Source organism: Pipistrellus hanaki, assembly GCF_964339955.1.
Source record: "Pipistrellus hanaki genome assembly, chromosome: 21".
NCBI lineage: Eukaryota > Metazoa > Chordata > Mammalia > Chiroptera > Vespertilionidae > Pipistrellus > Pipistrellus hanaki.
In genome coordinates, this window is record NC_140523.1 from 1,711,909 (window position 1) to 1,730,224 (window position 18,316).

Genomic DNA, 18,316 nt, shown 5'->3' on the forward strand with positions numbered 1-18,316 from the left:
TTCTATTTTCCTAAACTGATTTGGAAGCTATATGTTCCATATCTATTCTTCTAGAAGCTACTTTAAAATTTTAGCAAGCTCATTTAAATTTAAGTCATTATAATCAACAGCTGATGACTGGCTGTGAGCTCCCTTTCGGTCCCTCAGAAGGACAAAGACTTTATCAGGCTTTTAATTATCTCTCCACCTAATTTCCTATGCACTTATGGCTGAAATTATCTAGAAGTTTCATTCCAAGTAAGTATTGCTAATAGTGGCAGTGGTAACACTGTTAGCATTATTAGCATTATTATTTACTTTATGGCTTTGTTTAATAGAAGCCTTTATTAGTAATTGCACCCCATTTTGCTACCAAATTAGCAGCCATTGTTTAGCTTTAAATTGCATTTGTGTGGCTAATTTGCTTCGCACTGTTTGTTATGTCCCAAGTCAGTGTCTATCCTAGCATCTCCTTTCTGCTTCTCTGTAGCACACCCTCAATTAATTTCTGTGTCTCCATTTTCTGAAAGGCTGTGAGGGGTCAAGAGTCTGAGTCTTGGCTTGTCTGAAAGCAGCATCACCTCTGTCTTTGCTCTTGAAACGGAGCGATCTTGATGATCAAATCCCAGGCCGAAAACATCATCTGCAAATCCATATCATCATTTATCTTCTAAATCACTTCAAGGGGGCCAGGCGAACCTGATTTCTCCTTTGAGAAGCGAGATTGCCCATCTCCCCCATAAGTCATCCTTCCTTAAACGCTCATCATTAGGATTCCTCCAGCCGGTCCACGCCGGCGGTGGCTCTTCTGATTAATAGTTCATCGGGCATTCGCAGAGAGCTCTTTTATCAGCGGTAATCAGTTTCCTAACAACAAATCTCGTGTCCCAGCCACAAGCTCCCGTTCGCGGGGCTGCCTTTGCTAATGATGCACTCAGTCCCCGAGTTCTAAAACAGGCTCTGGCTGTGACTTCGCTTATGCTAATGCCAGGACGCTGCTGGGCCGTGAGAATTCCCCGGCAAACCGCGGCTCTCGAGCCACATGCGGCTCTCTGGCCCCTTGAGTGTGGCTCTTCCACAAAATACCACGGCCTGGGCGAGTCTATGTTGAAGAAGTGGCGTTAGAAGAAGTTGAAGTTTTAAAAAATGTGGCTCTCCAAAGAAATTTCCATCGTCGTCCTGTTGATGTCTGGCTCTGCGGACTCATGAGTTTGCCGACCCCTGTCCTAGCCTCTCAGATCCATAGTCCCCCACCCCCGTGGCTGCTGTCCTCCTCGGGCTGTTTGGAGACTTTCTCCTCCCTGGCCTCTGAGCTCTTGCTAAGAGCTGCTGCCCCTTCTCTCGTGGTCCCCGTGGTTTCTTATCAGCGTGTGGTCTTCCAGACTTCCCTGTCCCCTTCCCCGGAAACATGGGGTCCCAAGTCGTGCTGAGAGAACACCAGGGCTGTGGTGTAGAGATTAAAGGCATATTCACTGCACAGGGACCGTGTTGCGTCTTGAGCTCCTTGGCCACGGAGTCCAACCCGAGGCCTGCAAGTGCTTAGATACCTGACCCCTCGCTCAGGCTTCCTCTCACGGCTAGGTGCCCTGTAGCCCCACATCCTGACGCCGTCCCTCCTCCCGAAACCATCTGGTGACCCCCCACTTCCTCTCGTGGCCCCTCTAGCCGCCTCCACGGCCCTGGGCCTCCTCCCTCAGGCTCTGCTCTGGCCTCTGCGACCAGTGGCACGCAGGGGTGTCTGTCTCAGGATAACGTGCATCGGGTCCCTCTCGGTGGGAAGCGTGCAGGGAGCTGGGACCCCCTGGCCATCGGCTCACCTCTGTGTGCCTCTGTCTCCCTCCCTCCCTCCCCCCGCCCCCCGCTAGGTGGGAGGTCACACCATGCTCCCCATCCGCTGGATGCCCCCCGAGAGCATCATGTACCGGAAGTTCACCACCGAGAGCGACGTGTGGAGCTTCGGGGTCATCCTCTGGGAGATCTTCACCTACGGCAAGCAGCCCTGGTTCCAGCTGTCCAACACGGAGGTACCGGGCGCAGGGGCCTCAGTGGGGGGAGGGGGGCAGGGGGCCGACAGGAGCCGGCTCCGGCCAGGCCTCAGGCGCAGGAGGTGGAGCCAGGAGAGCAGACGGAGGCCTGAGAAGGGGCGGGGGAGAGCTCTGAGTGGGAGGAGAGGAGAGCTGTAGGAAACGAGGTCTAATTACCCAGAGAGCGTGAAATCACATCTCCGGATTGAGACGCAGGTCACGCTTCTCTCTGCTCCGCGGCTCTCGGCATCACCACTGTTTGGCTAAGAAACAAGGCTGGCAGAGCCACTGCAAGGCCTTCGGCCGTGCCCCTTGTGGGGACACCCCGCTCAGGATGCCCAGGCGTCCGCGTCCCAAGGGCTCCGGGCCTGCCAGGCTGGGCCGTGCTGGCCGTGAGGCGGGAGGGCGGGGCCCGTGTGGTTCACGGGACACGGGAAAGCTGACGGTTCACGCGGTAACAATAAACACTGACTCGAATCCTAAAGAATACAGATCCCATTAAATCCCCAAGCGCCTCAGCTCTGTGTGGCTCAGCGCTTTCCACACACACACCTGGGAGACGCAGGACAAAGAGGGCAGGGGGGTCTCTCGTGCGGAGATGGACCGGCCGGGGTCTCAGAGGCACGAGCTTCTAGAACGTCCGGGAGGCTCGGGCCAAGGTCACCCGGCTCTTCTGCTCCCAAAGCCCGTCGGGGCGGCTCCGCGGTGCCTGCCCTGGAGCCGGGTCGACCCAGGAGTCAGTGCAGCTCGTAGGCAAGGCGGGGCTCCGTCCCCCGAGGCCATGAGCCCGGCGAGGCGGGTCCACCCCCGGGGCCCCTGCTTTCCGGAGAGACGGGCGCCCAGGCCTTTCGGACCGGAGTCTGTCCCGATAGCCGTGGGAGCTGCGTCCGTCTGTGCTTCCTTAGGCCCTGGCCACGTGACCAAGGGCTTCTCATCGTTTATAAGCTGAATGGGCCCGGAACGCATTGTCTAAAATAGGACAAGACAGTTTAACGACCTTTAAAAAAATAAAAGCGTGCATGTCAGAACCCATTGTTACAAACATTACTGCTTTCTTCCTGGGCTTGGGACTGGGGGTGGGCGCACACACACACGCACACACACACACACACCTGCACACACATGCACAGACTTGTGCCCTGAGCACAGCTCGGGCCGTCTGGTGGCCCCGTAGAGACAGAACCTGGGCTGAGGGTACGAGTGGCGGCGGATGCCCTGACATCCGGGCCGGCCCGGTAGCCAACAGTGTGTCTGTGGCCGGCCATCCGGAGCGTCTTCAGGAGCGAGGTCAGAGGTCAGAGGTCAGAGGAGAGTGCCTCGGGATCTATCCAGGAAGGCCGGCCAGGAGGCGGAGCGCCAGGAGCACCTGCGGGCACCCCTGCGATGCCACGCCGGTCCCCGCCCTCGCCTCCCGCACGCAGGGGCTCCCCGGCGCCTCTGCTCTGCCTCCCGCCCGGCCCGCGGCCTGTGCCACGGGCCCCGGGCCCCGAGCCGCACCCGCCAGGGAAGCTCCGGTGTAACGCCCGCGTTCTCCCCGCTCTCCAGGTCATCGAGTGCATCACCCAAGGCCGCGTGCTGGAGCGGCCCCGGGTCTGCCCCAAGGAGGTGTACGACGTGATGCTTGGCTGCTGGCAGCGGGAGCCGCAGCAGCGGCTAAACATCAAGGAAATCCACAAAATCCTCCACGCGCTGGGCAAGGCCACGCCCATCTACCTGGACATCCTGGGCTAGGCCCGCCGCGGCCACGCCCACGGCCACGCCCACGGCCACGGCCACGCCCACGGCCACGGCGCCTTGCCTGCTGCCTCCTCTCTCCAGCCTCACACGCCCCCCTTGCGCCTCGCAGCCCCTTCCCCTGCCCTGGACTGAAGCGAACATCTTCACATAAACTCAAGTGCCTGCTACACACACGACACTGAAAAAGGAAAGAAGGAACCCTGTAAGGCAGTTGGCGTCTCTATATATATATATAAAAATATATATATATATATATAATATATATATTTATATACCTACTATCTATCTATATCTACAGAGAGATCCCTTCTCTAATCCCGAGAGAAGCTGCTAACACAGAAACCGCGAGACTACAGCCACAGCTCGGAAAACCGTCACCGTTACGAACACAGACTAACGTTCCCTTTGACTTAAAGGGCGGCCCGTGCTCCCGCACCTCCGGCTTTTCGGGCGGAGGGCCCGGGCCGTGCACAGAGACGGGGGACGCGGGAGGAGCTGGGCGGACCCCGACCCCCTGCGCAGGGGGCTGCCCTCCAGCCCTGCACAGGCTCCCGCGCCCATTGGCAGGATGGCACCAGCCGAGCTCAGCAAGGACCTGCTCCTGACCGGGGCCTGGATCTCCCCCGGCCATGCCTTCCCTCTCCGGGGACCTTTGTCTCCTCCGAGAGGGTTTTCTATAGCTTCTCCATCCTGGAAAGTGGATGCCTCCGGGAGCTGGCGACGGTGCCCACGCACTGAGCAAAGAGCAGCAAGGAGCAAGGACGTACAATCCTGGCAGCCACAGCGTCTGGCGTGTAACCCACGTCATCTGGCGTGTAACCCTGGGGGGCTGTCGTCTGTACCGGGAGCGTCAAGCACCGGTGGGCTTTCTGGACGGACATCGTGCTGTGACTCAGTTTCCCCACCGAGGAAGGAGCTGTGACCTGGGCCCGCCTCCGGGCGCTGCCCTGCCTTTCCATCCCCGGAGGGACTCCTCGGCCCCGCCTCCCACACTCAGGCCTCCGGGGCGTCGGGGTCTCCACACGTGGATACAGAGGGCCTCGGCAGCAGGAGGCTTCGTCTTGGTCGGTCGGTCCTGATGGGAAGCGCCCCTCGGGGCCCGCTGCTTCCCCGGGATCCTGGCCCGCTCCTCACGTGGGGCCCGGGAAGAACTGATGCGTCTGCCTGCCTGGGCGCTGCTGTGGATGCGCAGGGGCTGAGGATCGCTGTGGGGGTGGGGAGGCCAGTGCGTGGCCAGTGCCGCAGGCCCCACATCCTGGTGAGGACGAGCCCTGCCCATGGACAGGATGAGCCGCCTGCTCCCCTGCCTGCCCTCCCGACCGCTGCTGCCAAGGACCGAGGGCCACAGAGCTGGGACCACAGAGCCTCCTGCCCGGGAGACCAGGGTGCGCCCTCCGCGCCGCCAGCCCCGCCAGCCACCTCCCCCAAGCACAGAGCCACCTCGTGGACTGGTCGCTGCCCGTCGGGGCCTCGGGCGGCCTCTGGCCTGGCCCCCTGCCCTGTCGGCCGGAGGGACGTCCTCCTGGGCGCCCGGTCACCTGCAGTGTGGGCCTCCCCGTGCGGAGCTCGGGACTGACTTCTGTGTTCGCGATTCCCCTTCTTTTTTTAGACCAACATGTTTGTACTCAGACAGACAGCTGTGCTCGGCTGTAGGCTGCAGGGGTGGGGAGTGGCTGCTCAGCTGGGCTGGGTTTGCTGGGGGTTTCCTCGGTGCCCGGCGCCCAGCCCTAAAGGCTTTTGAGGGGAGCGCTTTGGATTGGCCCCTTGCTGTCCTGTGGCAGTGACCCCCTCCACCGGAGGCCCTGGGCGCTGTGGGCTGGCCGGGCTGCACGCAGGCGCAGTCAGGGTTCGGGCTGGTGGCTCAGGGCGACGTGTGCCTGGACCGGGTCACCGGGGCCGAGGGGAAGTGTCAGCTGCCTGCGGGAGAGCGGAGGGAAGGGAGGCGGGCAGGGGCAGGGGCAGGGGCAGGGGCAGCTCGCGCTTACTGCCCTTGCAGGATTGTGTAGCGTCTGCTTTCCGTGGTGGCCTGTGAGCCTTGGCAAGTGAAACCATCCAGGGGTTTGGATCGGGAAGGTGGTGGGGAGGGCGCTGGGAATGGAGGGGGCGGGGGCTCTGGAGGGGGAGGGGTGTGCGTACTCCTGTAGCGAGTCAGGGCAGTGGACTCATCGTGCCGTGACTCAGTTTCCCCACCTGCAAGAGGAGGGGTGTGCTTGCTGACCCCTGGCCCCATGTACCTCTTAAACCATTGGATTCTAAGTGCTGTCACTGTGGTGTTTTTCTCAGTCCCTCGTGGAGTTCCGGACAGCCCTCCCAGGCCTTGGTGGGGAGGGGGGGGCGGTAGGGGGTGGGGGTGGGTGGTGCAGTTGCCTCTGAGGGTCCATCGGCCTGGGCAGGGCTGGGCTCCAAGGGGAGCCTTCTCTGCCTTGCACCTTCTTCACCGCGAGCGATCCCGAGGCCCAGGTGGCCTCCTCGCCCCTCCCAGCCTCTCCACGCGCCCGAAAAGCACTGGCACGGCTCCCCTATTTATTCCCTTATTTATTCTTAAAGCGCCTGCTGTGGTGGAATGAGTCTGGAAATGACCCCCTCTTCGGCCCCCGTGGCCACAGCAGGCCACTGCCCCCCGACATCCACAGCCCGACAGGCCGTGCCGAGGGGCTGCGAGGGGGCGGCCCCCTGTGAGCTGCGTCCCGCCGGCTGCCCCTGTTCGCCCCTGCAGGGCCCCTCCTGGACCGGGCGGGAGCGGCCTGCAGTTGGGTGCCCACCGGGAGTGGGATGCCATGGCCAAGGTCATTCCAGGCCCTTGCTTTGGACTCAGACCACGCGCTGCCGTCTGGTCGCAGTCCTGACCAGGGAGGGGGATGTGGAGGCTCACTGAGCCCCCTCCGCGGAGAGACCCTGGACTCGCCGCTCCCTCCGCTCAGCAGAGAAAACGCACAAATCACCCGGGACGAGGCCCCTGGCCCTCCCGGGCTCCGCTGGGCGGTCCTCTGCCCCTCGCGATAGCTCACTTGTGGACGACTCCAGTGCAGATCTCTTTGGTGCTAAAAACCCTGTAGAAACCACCACCCACAGGAGGGCTGACAGCGCAGCGCAGGGGGCTGCACGGGGCTCGTCCTAGAAGCACAAGCGCGTCAGTCAGGCCGAGAGCACAGGATGGGGGGGCGGAAGGAGGGGGGTGGAAGGAGCACTGGAGTCCCCGCTCTCCTCTGAGCGGCCCAGGGGACCCTGCCCCGTCAGCTAAGCTCTCCGAGGATCAGACTTCTCATCTGAGTCACGTGAGAGGTTATAGGAGGTATCCTTCAAGTCCCTTTCAGCTTAAAAAGAATTCTGTGTTCCGGTTCCACTTTTTTTTTTTTTTTAATTGTTATAAATAAGGGAGGACTAAAGCCCGTTAGAAATAAGAGAAAGTGAAAGGTGGGTGAGGACAAGGAGGAGGAGGAGAAGTTACCAACGGCAGGAAGTTGATTGTAGAAGGCAAGAGGACGAGGGAGGCTCCGTGACTTAGTCTTAAGGGATGTTGGGGGTGGGGGAGCAGGCAGATAAGACAGCATTCTCCTGCTCTTTATTTTTTAAATATATTTTTATTGATGTCAGAGAGGCAGGGAGAGGGCGAGAAAGAGAAACATCAGTGATGAGAGAGAATCATCCATCAGCTGCCTCCTGCACGCCCCCTACTGGGGATCAAGCCCGCCACCCAGGCCATATGCCCTTGACCAGGAATCAAACCGTGACCTCCTGGTTCACGAGTTGACGCTCAACCACCGAGCCATGCCAGCCAGGCTCTCGTGCCCTTTAAGACAGGCTGCCAGCAGACCCCTGGCTGCCCTCCCCATCCTATTCCATTCAACACCCACACCCCACACCCCCGTGCGGGCAGACACTGTCCCAAGAGCTGGAGTCCGCCTTCGCACCCCTCACGCAGGCCGCTGGCCGTCTGACCTCGGGGTCAGAGCCCGAGGGGCTGTCCCCTCTCCCCGCTGTGGTCAGGAGCGGCGTGGACCGGTGCAGGCTGGCCCCATCATACTTCCTCACGCGGGAATGGCGGGTGGCTTCTTGGCCCCGCTTTCCCAAACCGGCCGGCGGCGGAATCCTCTTGCTGTGAGCTGTCCTTGTTGCCAGCACATTCCTGAGGCCTGGGGTCTTCCCGGTGTGTTGTCCACAGCCTGGAACAAAGCAGCCGCCTATTGAATGAGCCCGTGTGCCCACAGTGGCCTCAGGCCTGGGCGGAGGGCCAGCCTGCGGGCACATCCTGCTGCTCGCCTTGGCGCAAACTGGCACCTTGTACCCAGACCTTGGTGCTGTGTGCTGTGCCCGCTATGTTCTTCGGTCCCTGGATTATCATCAATCTTTTCTTTCTTTCTTTCTTTTTCTTTCTTTGGCCAACACATAATAGGTTTTAAGAGACATTCCAAGGTTTTGTATCATCATTCTGATCTCTGTACGAGCTTCAGGATTGCTTTGGAGCGCTCGCTAGGGAGAGTGTAGGCCTCAGCGCCTGGTACGCTGTATCTGCGTATTCCATCGGAACAGCGTCTGTGCGCAGCCAGCAACCCCATCCCACAGCGCTCGGTCGGCCTGAGCCTGGCGCTTCCCCGGGAGGAGGCAGCCACAGAGGACCTGGCCTCGGAGGCATGCAGAAAGGCATGATGGGAAGTGTGTCCTCTCATGCAGCCGGGTCACTGGTTGCTTCCTGAGTCAGGTTATGCTGATGACAGCTCTCTGAGCGTCCACTCTTGCCGGTGGTCTGATAGGTCACACGGGAGCCGCCCCTGCCACATCCTGTCCCATTGGGGGTTGACATGTCAGTCACGGGCACGGCAGGGGGAACGGGCCCTGGCGGGGACGGGCAGAGAGGCCGTGAGAGGCGGACCATCGCTCGCTGTTTCCGGAAGGCATTGCCGACTGTGCGGACGTGTGCCTGTGCGTCACGGGGATGCGTGTGAGGACGTTCGCGGTGAGCGTCAGCTCTTCCACACGCACAGGCCTGCATCTTAGCTTCCGACGGCCTGTTTCCCTGGTGCATTCTCTAGAGCAGTGTCTCCCAAACTTTTGACACAGGTGTACCCCTTCTATCACTTTCGTAACGTGAGTACCCCTCGTCCTCATGAGAACGTAGAATGAGGCGCCGCTAAGCACGGTGCAGCGCGTACCCCCACCAAACTCTTGGGGTTACGCGGACCACACTTTGGGAAGCACTGCTCTAGAGGATCGGCCCCTCGGTGCCTGCACAGGAGCCATACGTAGCACCCAGGGCTGTCAGTGATGTCTGCAGGCACAGACACCGTTCTGTTTCACAGGTACACATCCTGGAGCTTGGGGGGCCAGGGGCTTGGAATTCCTGGTCAGAGTAAGAAACTGAGATTCCCGTCCTCTTTAACCGAGGTCCGCGCTTCAAACAAGGCCTAGCTGTGCCATTTGCCGCCGGGAGGGTGGTCTTCCCCCGCGGGCTGGGCCGTCAGAGGCAGGACAGCAAGCTCCCCCTCATCACCGCGGCGCACGTTGCTCTGTGCGCCCTGCCCGGCCCCCCCCCCGCGCCTGGCTCGAGAGAGATACTTAGAGCGACAAAGCCAGGCGCCGCTGACAGGAGATGTGTCAAGATAGCGGCAGTGACAGAGGGCCGGTTGGACATCCGAGGGGTGCTTGGCACTCGGGTCTGGCTGTTCAGCTTAACATCTTACGCGAGCGACGGGCTTCCTCTCCCTTCGACAGTGACAGATCCCGGCGTCGTCCTCGGCGGTCTGAGGGCGGAGTGAGAGCCGGGATGTCCACCGTGCCCGCGGACATTCTCCCCGATGCAACGTCCCCGGAGCCCAATGAGAAATGGGCGCGCGGAGTCTGAGACCGGAAGTCATTCTTTCTTTTCTCTTAAAGATACATCTTTATTGATTTCAGAGAAGAACGGAGAGGGAGAGAGAAAAACACATCAGCGATGAGAGAGAATCATGGATCGGCTGCCTCCTGCACGCCCCCTATTGGGGGGCCCACAACCCTGGGCATGTGCCATGACAGGTTCCTGGGTCAATGCTCAACCGCTGAGCCACACCGGCCAGGGCCTGGCCTCTTTCCAGCTGTCCCTCAGGCCCCACTGGTCAGCTCTCTCCTCCCTCGGGTGGGTGGCCCAGGCTCCCCGATCCCTTTCTCACTCGCTGGTGGTGCCACGTGGAGACACAGGGGCCAGGGGAAGCCTCAGAGCCGAGCCACAGCTCCTCTGCGAACGAGGGCCGTTCAGGACACAGGAGTCTGAAGCGAGGCCCCCCCACCAGGAGTCTGAAGCTGCAGCCCCTCTGGTATCGGGCATTTGGGAGACCTGCCCTGGGGGTTCCGGAATGCTCACCCCTGAAGGCCAGGGCACAGATGTCTCTGCGGCCTTTCCGATTCCGATGCTCTGTGAAATTTTATTTCCCTCTCGGCCTCTCGGCTTTGAGACGAGTAACAAGCTTCTCTTTGTACAGTCTCAGCCCTTTCTTTCGGAGCGATGGCAGCTTGCCGCCAAGGACACTGTGTTTATTGACTGGGAAGACGGACGTCTGGGCCAAGCCATGTCGCAGCCGCACAGAAGCAAACCCGACCTTTATTTACCAGCAGCGCTCAGCGGCGTGTTCTGTGCCTGATGCTCACGCACACACGGGGACACAGGACAAAGTCTGACACACGGGCAGGCGCACACACATGCACTCCCACACACACAACCGCACTCCCATTGGTCCGATGCAGTCCAACAAGGCCATGTGCTGCACGTGTTTTTTTCACGGATCTTCGTGTGTGTGTGTGTGTGTGTGTGTGTGTGTGTGGATGTGCTCGCCCATGTGTGCTCACCGATAAGTGTGAATCGGACCTGTGGCTCCTTAAATTGATCTATAGCTCACTGTTTTTTTTTGTTTGTTTGTTTTTATCATCACCCAGTCTTTGCGCATGTATATAAAGTTAGGGCTTTTTCCAGGAAGACTGAATCCCGTGTTTCCAGAGCTCTCCTGTGTCAAGGCTGATTTGTTTTCTTGGAGAAACACAAAACCCGACCGAAGCCCGGCGCAGATTTTCCAGGATTAATTCTCTGAGGCGGAGAGGGGTCGCACACAGTGAAATTAAACGCAAGTTCGCCCCAGTGTCCTAAGGGGGTGGGAAGCATGGAATGCGGGCTTGAGTAGTGCCTCCTATACATACACGGGAGCCGGCTGAGGCAGATGGTGGGACCTGTGTTGGGAAAGTGAAGTGAGAGTTCAAAGCCACATGGCTGTGCAGCAGGGATGCGCTAACACTGTCCTCTCCGCGGCTGTGATGGGCCGTCCACGTTCACATTAGAAACACACTCATCACCTCCGGCCCAACCCCCTGGGGCCTACAGACACTCTTTCTCATAAGCCCGGAACGGTTCGATATTGCTTCTTTTCATTGGTCCCTTCCAATAGCTCCAAAGTGACTTCTAATGGCTATCTGTCTCATTTCCTTAGGAAGGACGGGTTCGTTTTCAATGCTGTCTCCGATAAGGTGGCGGTTGAGGTGGCGGGGAGGTTATGGGAGGAGAGGCGGGGCACTTCTGAGCTCCCTTTCCCTGCCGAGTGACCGTGGCACCTCCACTTCTTGCTTCTTCATCCACAGGAGAGCCATGCACAACCGTCCGTCTGCCCCGGAGGGTGCGTGTGAGCCCCGGACGAGCTCACAGCTGCCCAGGCGCTCTGCGGGCCCCCGGGGCCTGGCCTGCGGAGAGGCCTCCTGGGCATTGAGGGTGGCGGGCAGGCTGCTTTAGTCACCCCGGAGTCCGGCATCTGGTTAACCCTGGGCTTTTTCCCCTTTGAGGGATGGATGCCACCTGGACAGAACTCCAGGCAGGAAGGGGCTGTGTCCCTGGAAAGGGGCTGCTGGCAGATCTTGTTTGCAGGCCTGCCGTCCCAGACAGTTCGTAGCGAAATGGCATCTCCTGTTGCACTGAGCTCCCTGTCTCCCGTGGTTGCTGTCCTGAGGCTGTGCACATCCAAATGTCTTGTTTTTTGGAAAGTAAGACCACGTGAAGCCGCCTCTGTAAATCGGGTGGTGCGCCTGATCGTGCGGAGAGCGCCCGAAGAGGTACCACGTGCCCTCCAGCGCCGTCAATGGGGGGGGGTCCAGGTGCTGAACCCCCATCTCATAGCCCTGAGCACCAGCGAGGGTGTGAGCGGGATTCCCGCTGAGCAGTGCACCTGCCTGGACGTGAACCCCGACCCTCCTTCCCGAGGCTGGATTGCAGCCGCAGTATCACCCGCCACTCATCTCAGCACCCGGCAGGGTGGCTGCCTGGCGAGTTAAATCTCTGGAATGGCATTTTCTTTAGCTCTTCAGGAAACAGCCAGGTGTGAGGCAGCTGACTCGATGCCGTGCATGACTTAAAAAAAAAAAGTGTTTTGGTTTGTGCGTTTTTTAAATTTGATTTCGGAGAATAAGGGAGAGAGAAACACCCATGATGAGGGAGCATCATCAGTTGGCTGCCTCCCGTTGCCGTGACCAGGAATCGGACTGTGACCTCCTGGTTCGTAGGTCGAGGCTCCACCCCTGAGCCATGCTGCCGGGCAGGGTGTTTTCCTTTCAAAGCTGGGAAAGACTGACTGTCGTTCTCGCCTAAACGCGGAGGCTCCTGCTGGAGGCAGCCCAGATGGCCCGCGTTAAGCTTCTGTCACCCGCAGGGGAGGACCTTCCTGGCTCTGTGTGTGGGCCCTGCGGGGCAGCTCAAGGGCATTGTCAAAAGGGAATGAAAGCAGGCAAGTCAGGGCCAGAGAATTCTCTCTCTGAATGCGAGAGAAAACAGCAGTCCTGCGCACGCTCCCCCCCCCCCCACCCCCTCTCTTTCTCTCTCTCTCTCAGTTCCAGGAGCAGTCAGGGGAAGAATCGAGTCCCTTCTCAAGTAGGTTTGATCTTCTCAGATCTCGTGTGTGTTGGCTGGGGGAGGTGGAGTGGGGGTGTGCGCGGCAGGTAGGAAGGGTTGGTTATGAGGTTGGACTTAGAGCATCGTAAGGCCTCTGCTCCGTGTCTCAGAACGTGACAGTAAAATCAGGGGCAGAGACGAAGTCCGAGGCCCGTGTTTCGGGGCGTGGTCAGCAGCACAGCAGTCCTGTGTCTGCAGTGTGTGTCGGGAGCAAGTGGGCGGGGTGCCTGCAGACCCCGATGTTGAATTTGTCCCCTTACAGGCTTCCTTCCTAAGGGCGTGGGCTCCTCCCACCATGAGGAGCTGTGCCCGCAGGGAAACCGGGGTCGCTTCAGGGCTGCTTCCCTTGGAAATGGGGCCCCTCAAACACAGCACGAGGCCCCTCCCCTAAAGTCAGCCTCTACTGAGAGCAAGCACCTGGGTCTCTGCTTCAGCACCAGGGACAGCGAACACCCCTCTGTTCGCCCCAGGATGGTGGTCCTCATGGACCTTCCTTCCTGTGCACAGGCCCTCCTCCGAAAAGACTTTCTTCTTAAGTTCAAGTGCCTGCATCTCCTATTCATGCCACGCCTGGAGAGGCTCAGCTGTTTCTGCCACGTCCTTGGCCTCCTGAGGAAAAGGACAGGGTTTGGGCTCACACACCCCAACCATTCACTGCTAAGCTTTTCCCAAGCCACGCCACGCGGTCTCCTGGCAACAAAGACACCCGTGGGCACGGACAGGCACACCCCAACTACAGTCTTCACCAGGCACCTTCAGCTTGTCCGCTCCCCAGCGGGGGGACCGCTCACTGGCGCCCCCTTTCTGTTTATGATGGATGCACACGCCCACGACCAGGCATAAGTCTTTGTTCTACTCTGCGCATTGGAGGCAGCGTGGCTGCTGTGGGGCATCTTTGAGACTCAGGCTGGGCACTGCTTTGCATGCCAGCGGCCACCCCTTCATCAAGCGTGTGGTCCGGCAGCCAGCCATGCCTTACACAATCCCAGGGAGAGTGCACACGGCCCCCCTTAGCTCTGTAAGGTGGAGACGGCAGGCCAGAGACCAAGGGGCTGTGGGACGGCGATGCTTAACCCTGGAGCCAGCGAGGGGACGGACGCCATTTCTCCTCCGTCCCGCGTCCTCTCGCGGGCATCCCGTCTCGGCGCTCACACCCGCCACGAGAAAAAGGCACGCGTGTCTCTGGGTTATTGGCGAGGGCAGGGTCAGCAGTTCTCTCCGAGAATCCTCTAGAACAGGAGCTCTGCTTTCTGTCGGAACGAAGGACAAGCCTAGGCTAGAATGAGCGTGCCCCGGAAGGACCAAGGAGAAACCCCCGTTAGAACGGAGGAGGAGCAGGCGGGAGTCGCCCGATGGGAATGCACCGGTCCACTGGCTGGGGGAGGTGGTCCGAGATGGGGCTGCATCCTTAGATGGAGAGGGGTGTCCGCAGGAGCCCCGGGAGGGGACAGGCCAGAGAATAAATCCCCGGAGAGGTCCTCCTTACTACTTCTGGACAATTCCTAAAATGTTCGAGGGCGCGTCTAGCCCCCCCACCGCCTCCGCGGAGGCGAGCTCAGCCATACGTCTGGGTTCTTACGGCAAATGCCCTACAGACACCAAAGTCTTGCATTTTCCACTCCCGGCCGTGGCTGGCTGTCCCGAGTGGAATTTTTCCCCGCCCCCCTTCCCTACGCGAAAGGGACCCGCTATCAGGAGAAGTGTCCTTCAATCGTCCAGCACAGACTGGAGGTAATTTTTTGCATGAACGGCTTTTTACGGCTAGGTCTAAAAGCAGAAGAAAACTTGTATTTAAACTAAGTGCTACTTTACATATCTTATTTCGAGGGAGAGGAAGGATTTATTGCCTTGTAAATGCTGTACACAGACTCGTTTCCTACTGGACGTCACGTGTCCCCTCGTCCCCGGGCTGATGTCCCGAGCAGCCTTCGGCGTCTGGCAAATCAGCCGGCACCCGCTCCAATTCTCCGAGAGCAATTTTGCAAATGAAGTTCGGGTGCCGTCGTAGCTGATTTCCACCCCCGTCCCCACCCCCACCCCGAAGCTTTCTGTACTAAATATATGTAGCGTGACTCTATCTCGTCCGATCCTGTGTGTGTGTGTGTGTGTGTGTGTGTGTTTCCCCACGTTCGTATTCATATAGTGGCCATCTGACCTTGAACATGGTGCGTATGGCCTGTGGGCCTGGGGACGCGTGCACACACTTGTTCTGAGGCCAAGGTTATCTTACAGAGTTCAGCAAGAAAGAAGGAAAAGATACCACCACGTGGCATAGCCTGGGAGAAGCTTAGCGGTGGACAGATTCAGGGTTGCCAAGCGGGACCTCGCTGGTGCAGAGCGTGGCCGGGGCAGAGTCGAGGCATTCTCAACTGCGTCTATTTGCATCCCCATGGGTGGTTCCTCAGTTCTGTCTCACGACTCAGAAGAATCCCTCCACCATGCTGGTCTGTTGCCCTCCCCCCACCCCTCACACCCCTCCAGGCTGCTGGAAAGTGTTGGTCCTGCTGGCTTCCTGGCATTTGGATCTCAGTGTCACTGCCTTACGAGGGGCGGCAGAGGGTTTTAGCAATCCTGGGACTCCCCAATCGTGCCCCTCCTTTGATGAGGGAATGTCTTTCCTTTGTACAAAAAAATTTTTTTTTTTTTTTAAGGACAACTTAACCCATTGGCTGTGCTCAGTTTATTTGCATCCCCGTGAGTCTTGGAGAACCACTTTCGTTACGCTGATGACTGTATTTGCCTCTGGAGAAGAGGCACATGAGCAAGGTCCAATTCTCATGTAAAGGTGTTCTTTATGCAAAAATAAAAATAAAAAATAAAAAATAAAGAGATGGGTCTTACCTTGGCCAGGGGGCCCCAGGGTAGCGGGGACATGTTGTCAGTCCATTTGGAGGGGTGTGTCGAAAAGGCAAGAGCTCTCTCCCTTCTTGGTCCCCGGCCCCAGCCTTCCTTCCTCCCCCGACCTCAAAACAAGAAAACAGAACAATTATTTTTTTAAGCCGCGTTAATAACTTATGTTTAATACAAAAGGATGATGTAACCGGTGTCACCAAAGGTCATTTCCTCCCACTGTGCATGTCCTTCGCGCTCGTCCCCGTCCCCATTGTCATCCTGCCCTCCACCCTCACGCTTCCACCCCAGCCCACGGGGGTCGTCATGGGAACCAGCTGGCAGCGTCCGCAGGACATGTGGGGGCGGAGCCTAGCGCCATGACGCTCATGAAGACCCGCCATTCTTCACTTTCCAGTGGGTAACCGCTACCCGAAGGCATACCCTTTCCTTGGTTTCTGTCGAAAAGCGTTTTATGCATATATATGTGTATATATGTGTGTGTATGTATGGCCCCATGTATGTATATGCACATGTACATGTATATATGTATATACCCACTCCGGTATCAACGGAGCCTGCGCGAGCGAGCAAGCGTTGTAAATACCCCCTGGCCATCATCTATCTGTCTGTCCGTCTCCCTCATGGTATCACATCTCCCGTGTCACGTTAACGACTCCATTTACTGAGTGATGAAATGGTGTGTAGACTGTATCCTCCTGACATAGTTTATGTAGGGTCTCTTCTCAAATAAAGCGATAAAACACCCATGCTCTCGTTTGAACTGGATTCATTCCTCCTCTTGTTTTTTTTTTTTGTTTGTTTGTTTTTTGTTTGTTTTTTTGTTTTTTTTTTGCAATGACCACCACATCTTATTTTGCAAGGCTGCTCCCTAATTGCTGTGAATGTCCAGTCTTTAAATAATATAACCAGATAGCCATTCAGGGTAAGCACTGTCCTGAGTTCAAGGCTGTCTGGAATTGCAGTTAGACATGTGAGCAAAGACCACGTCACCTTTGCAGTTGGTCGGAAAACGATGTGTCCAACCTCCTTGAAATCCTTCAGGTATACGTCAGCAGCCCACGTTCCTATCAACAGGAAAGGGTGCTGGATACAAAGGTCAAGGTTGAAGGTGGTCAAGTCCAATCCTGTGCAGTGATCTGGGGAGCCGGTCCCCGGGTCTGCTGAGGGTAAACACCGCCTGTGCAGTGCCCGAGGACGCCCTGGGCTGGCTGGGGGGCCAGATGACTGTTCCCTGAAGGACATCCACACATCTGAGCCTCTCAGACACATTCCTGAATGATTTCCTGGTACAGCGGGGCCCCTCGGCCTGGGCCCTGCCCTTTGTCTTGCTCCTGTTGGGGTGTTTAAGGCTCCTAGGCTGTTACCCAGGGAGGTGTTCGATATTCGCCTCTCTTTCCCCCATCCCCGAGGTTCGTAGTGTTCTCGATTATGAAAACCACCACCGGGATGTGGCATACATATCCTTTTCCCCACCAACCAACTTCAGTTCAGTTCCAGGAATGTCAACGTGTTCGCCCACAACACATGCAGATTGGTTCGCTGAGACAAGAGGATTGGGAAAACCTGGAAGGCCTTGATCCTTACCTTCACCTCTACTGGGTGGAGGGTGCGGGCACGTTCACAGTTGATCATGACCCTGGGCAGAGGGGGGGGCCACATCCCCAAGAAGCCACGTGGGAGTTGAGGAAGAACTAGATACCCACAAGAGGAGAGAAATTGAATGGGCTCTGAAGGCAGAGGGCCAAGGGCAGGGTCTAGGGCAGGACAATGCCCAGCAGAGAGAAGGGGTGGGGCCTTAGCAAAGGGCAGAGCATCTTTTTTTCAGGGACCCCCATTGGGGCTGCTGAAAGGAAGAACTACCAGGTCATGATTTCCAGCTTCTCTCCAGCATGTCCACTGCAGCTTCTCCGGCCCTGGAGGGTACTCCCGCTCACCTGACCCTGGTAAGTGAGATTCCGTGATGATCTGAGTTTTGAACCGTGTTTCTGTTCCCTGCGGACTGGCTGGCCTGGGCCTCCCTTTCCCCCTCCTGCCACACATGCCTCCTAGCACTTGCTGTGGTAATCTATAATAATAAAAGCATAATATGCTAATTAGACCAGACAGCCGGATGACCATTGGGACAAAGCTGGAACTGCAAGCTGCCACGGCTGCAAGGCCTAAGCCCCTTGCACAAATTCATGCATCGGGCCCCTAGGTAAGTACATAAGCCATAACCACACGGGTTCCTAAAATGCGGCGCCTGTACAGTGTGTTCATTTCCTTGGAGGAGACCCAGGTGAGGGTCCCCCTGCAGCCTGGTCTGATTCTATCAGGGTGACAGCCACAGGCGCTGTTCATTGCTCGCCCCAGAGTTGTCTTGGCTGTTCATTGGTGTCTGTCCCTCTCAGTGAACAGAGAAGCCCTTAGAAGGTGCAGCAGCTACTTGCAAAATGAATTTCGATCGCTTGAACTTGTGGCCAAGGAGGTCTTGCCCTAGCAGGTGTGGCTCAGTGGATGGATCGTCGGCCTGTGGACTGGAGGGTCCCGGGTTTGATGCCGGCCAGGGGCAGATGCTTGGGTTGTGAGCTCAATCCCCGCCCCCTACTGGGGGGGGGGGGGGCGTGCAGGTGGCAGCCAATCAATGATACTCTCTCATTGATGTTTCTATGGCTCTATCTCCCTTCCTCTCTGAAATTAAAAAAATATTTTTTTTTTAAAAGAAAGAAATGGGGAGGTCTTTATTTTTAATTTTCCTTCCTGTGATGTTTTGGGGACAATTTGCAATGGGTGGGCGTTTTATTAAAAAGGGGAGCAGTTCCTTTCCTCTCCTCAGCAAACTCTGGCCGGC

The 18,316-nt window shown here is 57.9% G+C and overlaps 2 protein-coding genes across 9 annotated transcripts in view; both read left to right on the forward strand.

Annotated features, from left to right (window-relative positions):
* NTRK3 (neurotrophic receptor tyrosine kinase 3) overlaps positions 1–3,764 on the forward strand; it is a 174,405-nt gene extending 170,641 nt beyond the window's left edge. For all 8 annotated transcript variants that reach the window (XM_084869075.1, XM_084869076.1, XM_084869077.1 and 5 more), the window contains 2 exons: positions 1,845–2,003; positions 3,549–3,764. In XM_084869075.1, the coding sequence (XP_084725201.1) occupies positions 1,845–2,003; positions 3,549–3,734 (345 nt within the window). In that variant the 3' untranslated portion in view covers positions 3,735–3,764. The remainder of the gene's footprint in view (positions 1–1,844; positions 2,004–3,548) is intronic.
* The window catches only part of TTC23 (tetratricopeptide repeat domain 23), a 995,109-nt gene that overhangs the window by 516,580 nt on the left and 460,213 nt on the right, over positions 1–18,316 (forward strand). The gene's annotated exons all lie outside the window — the stretch shown is intronic.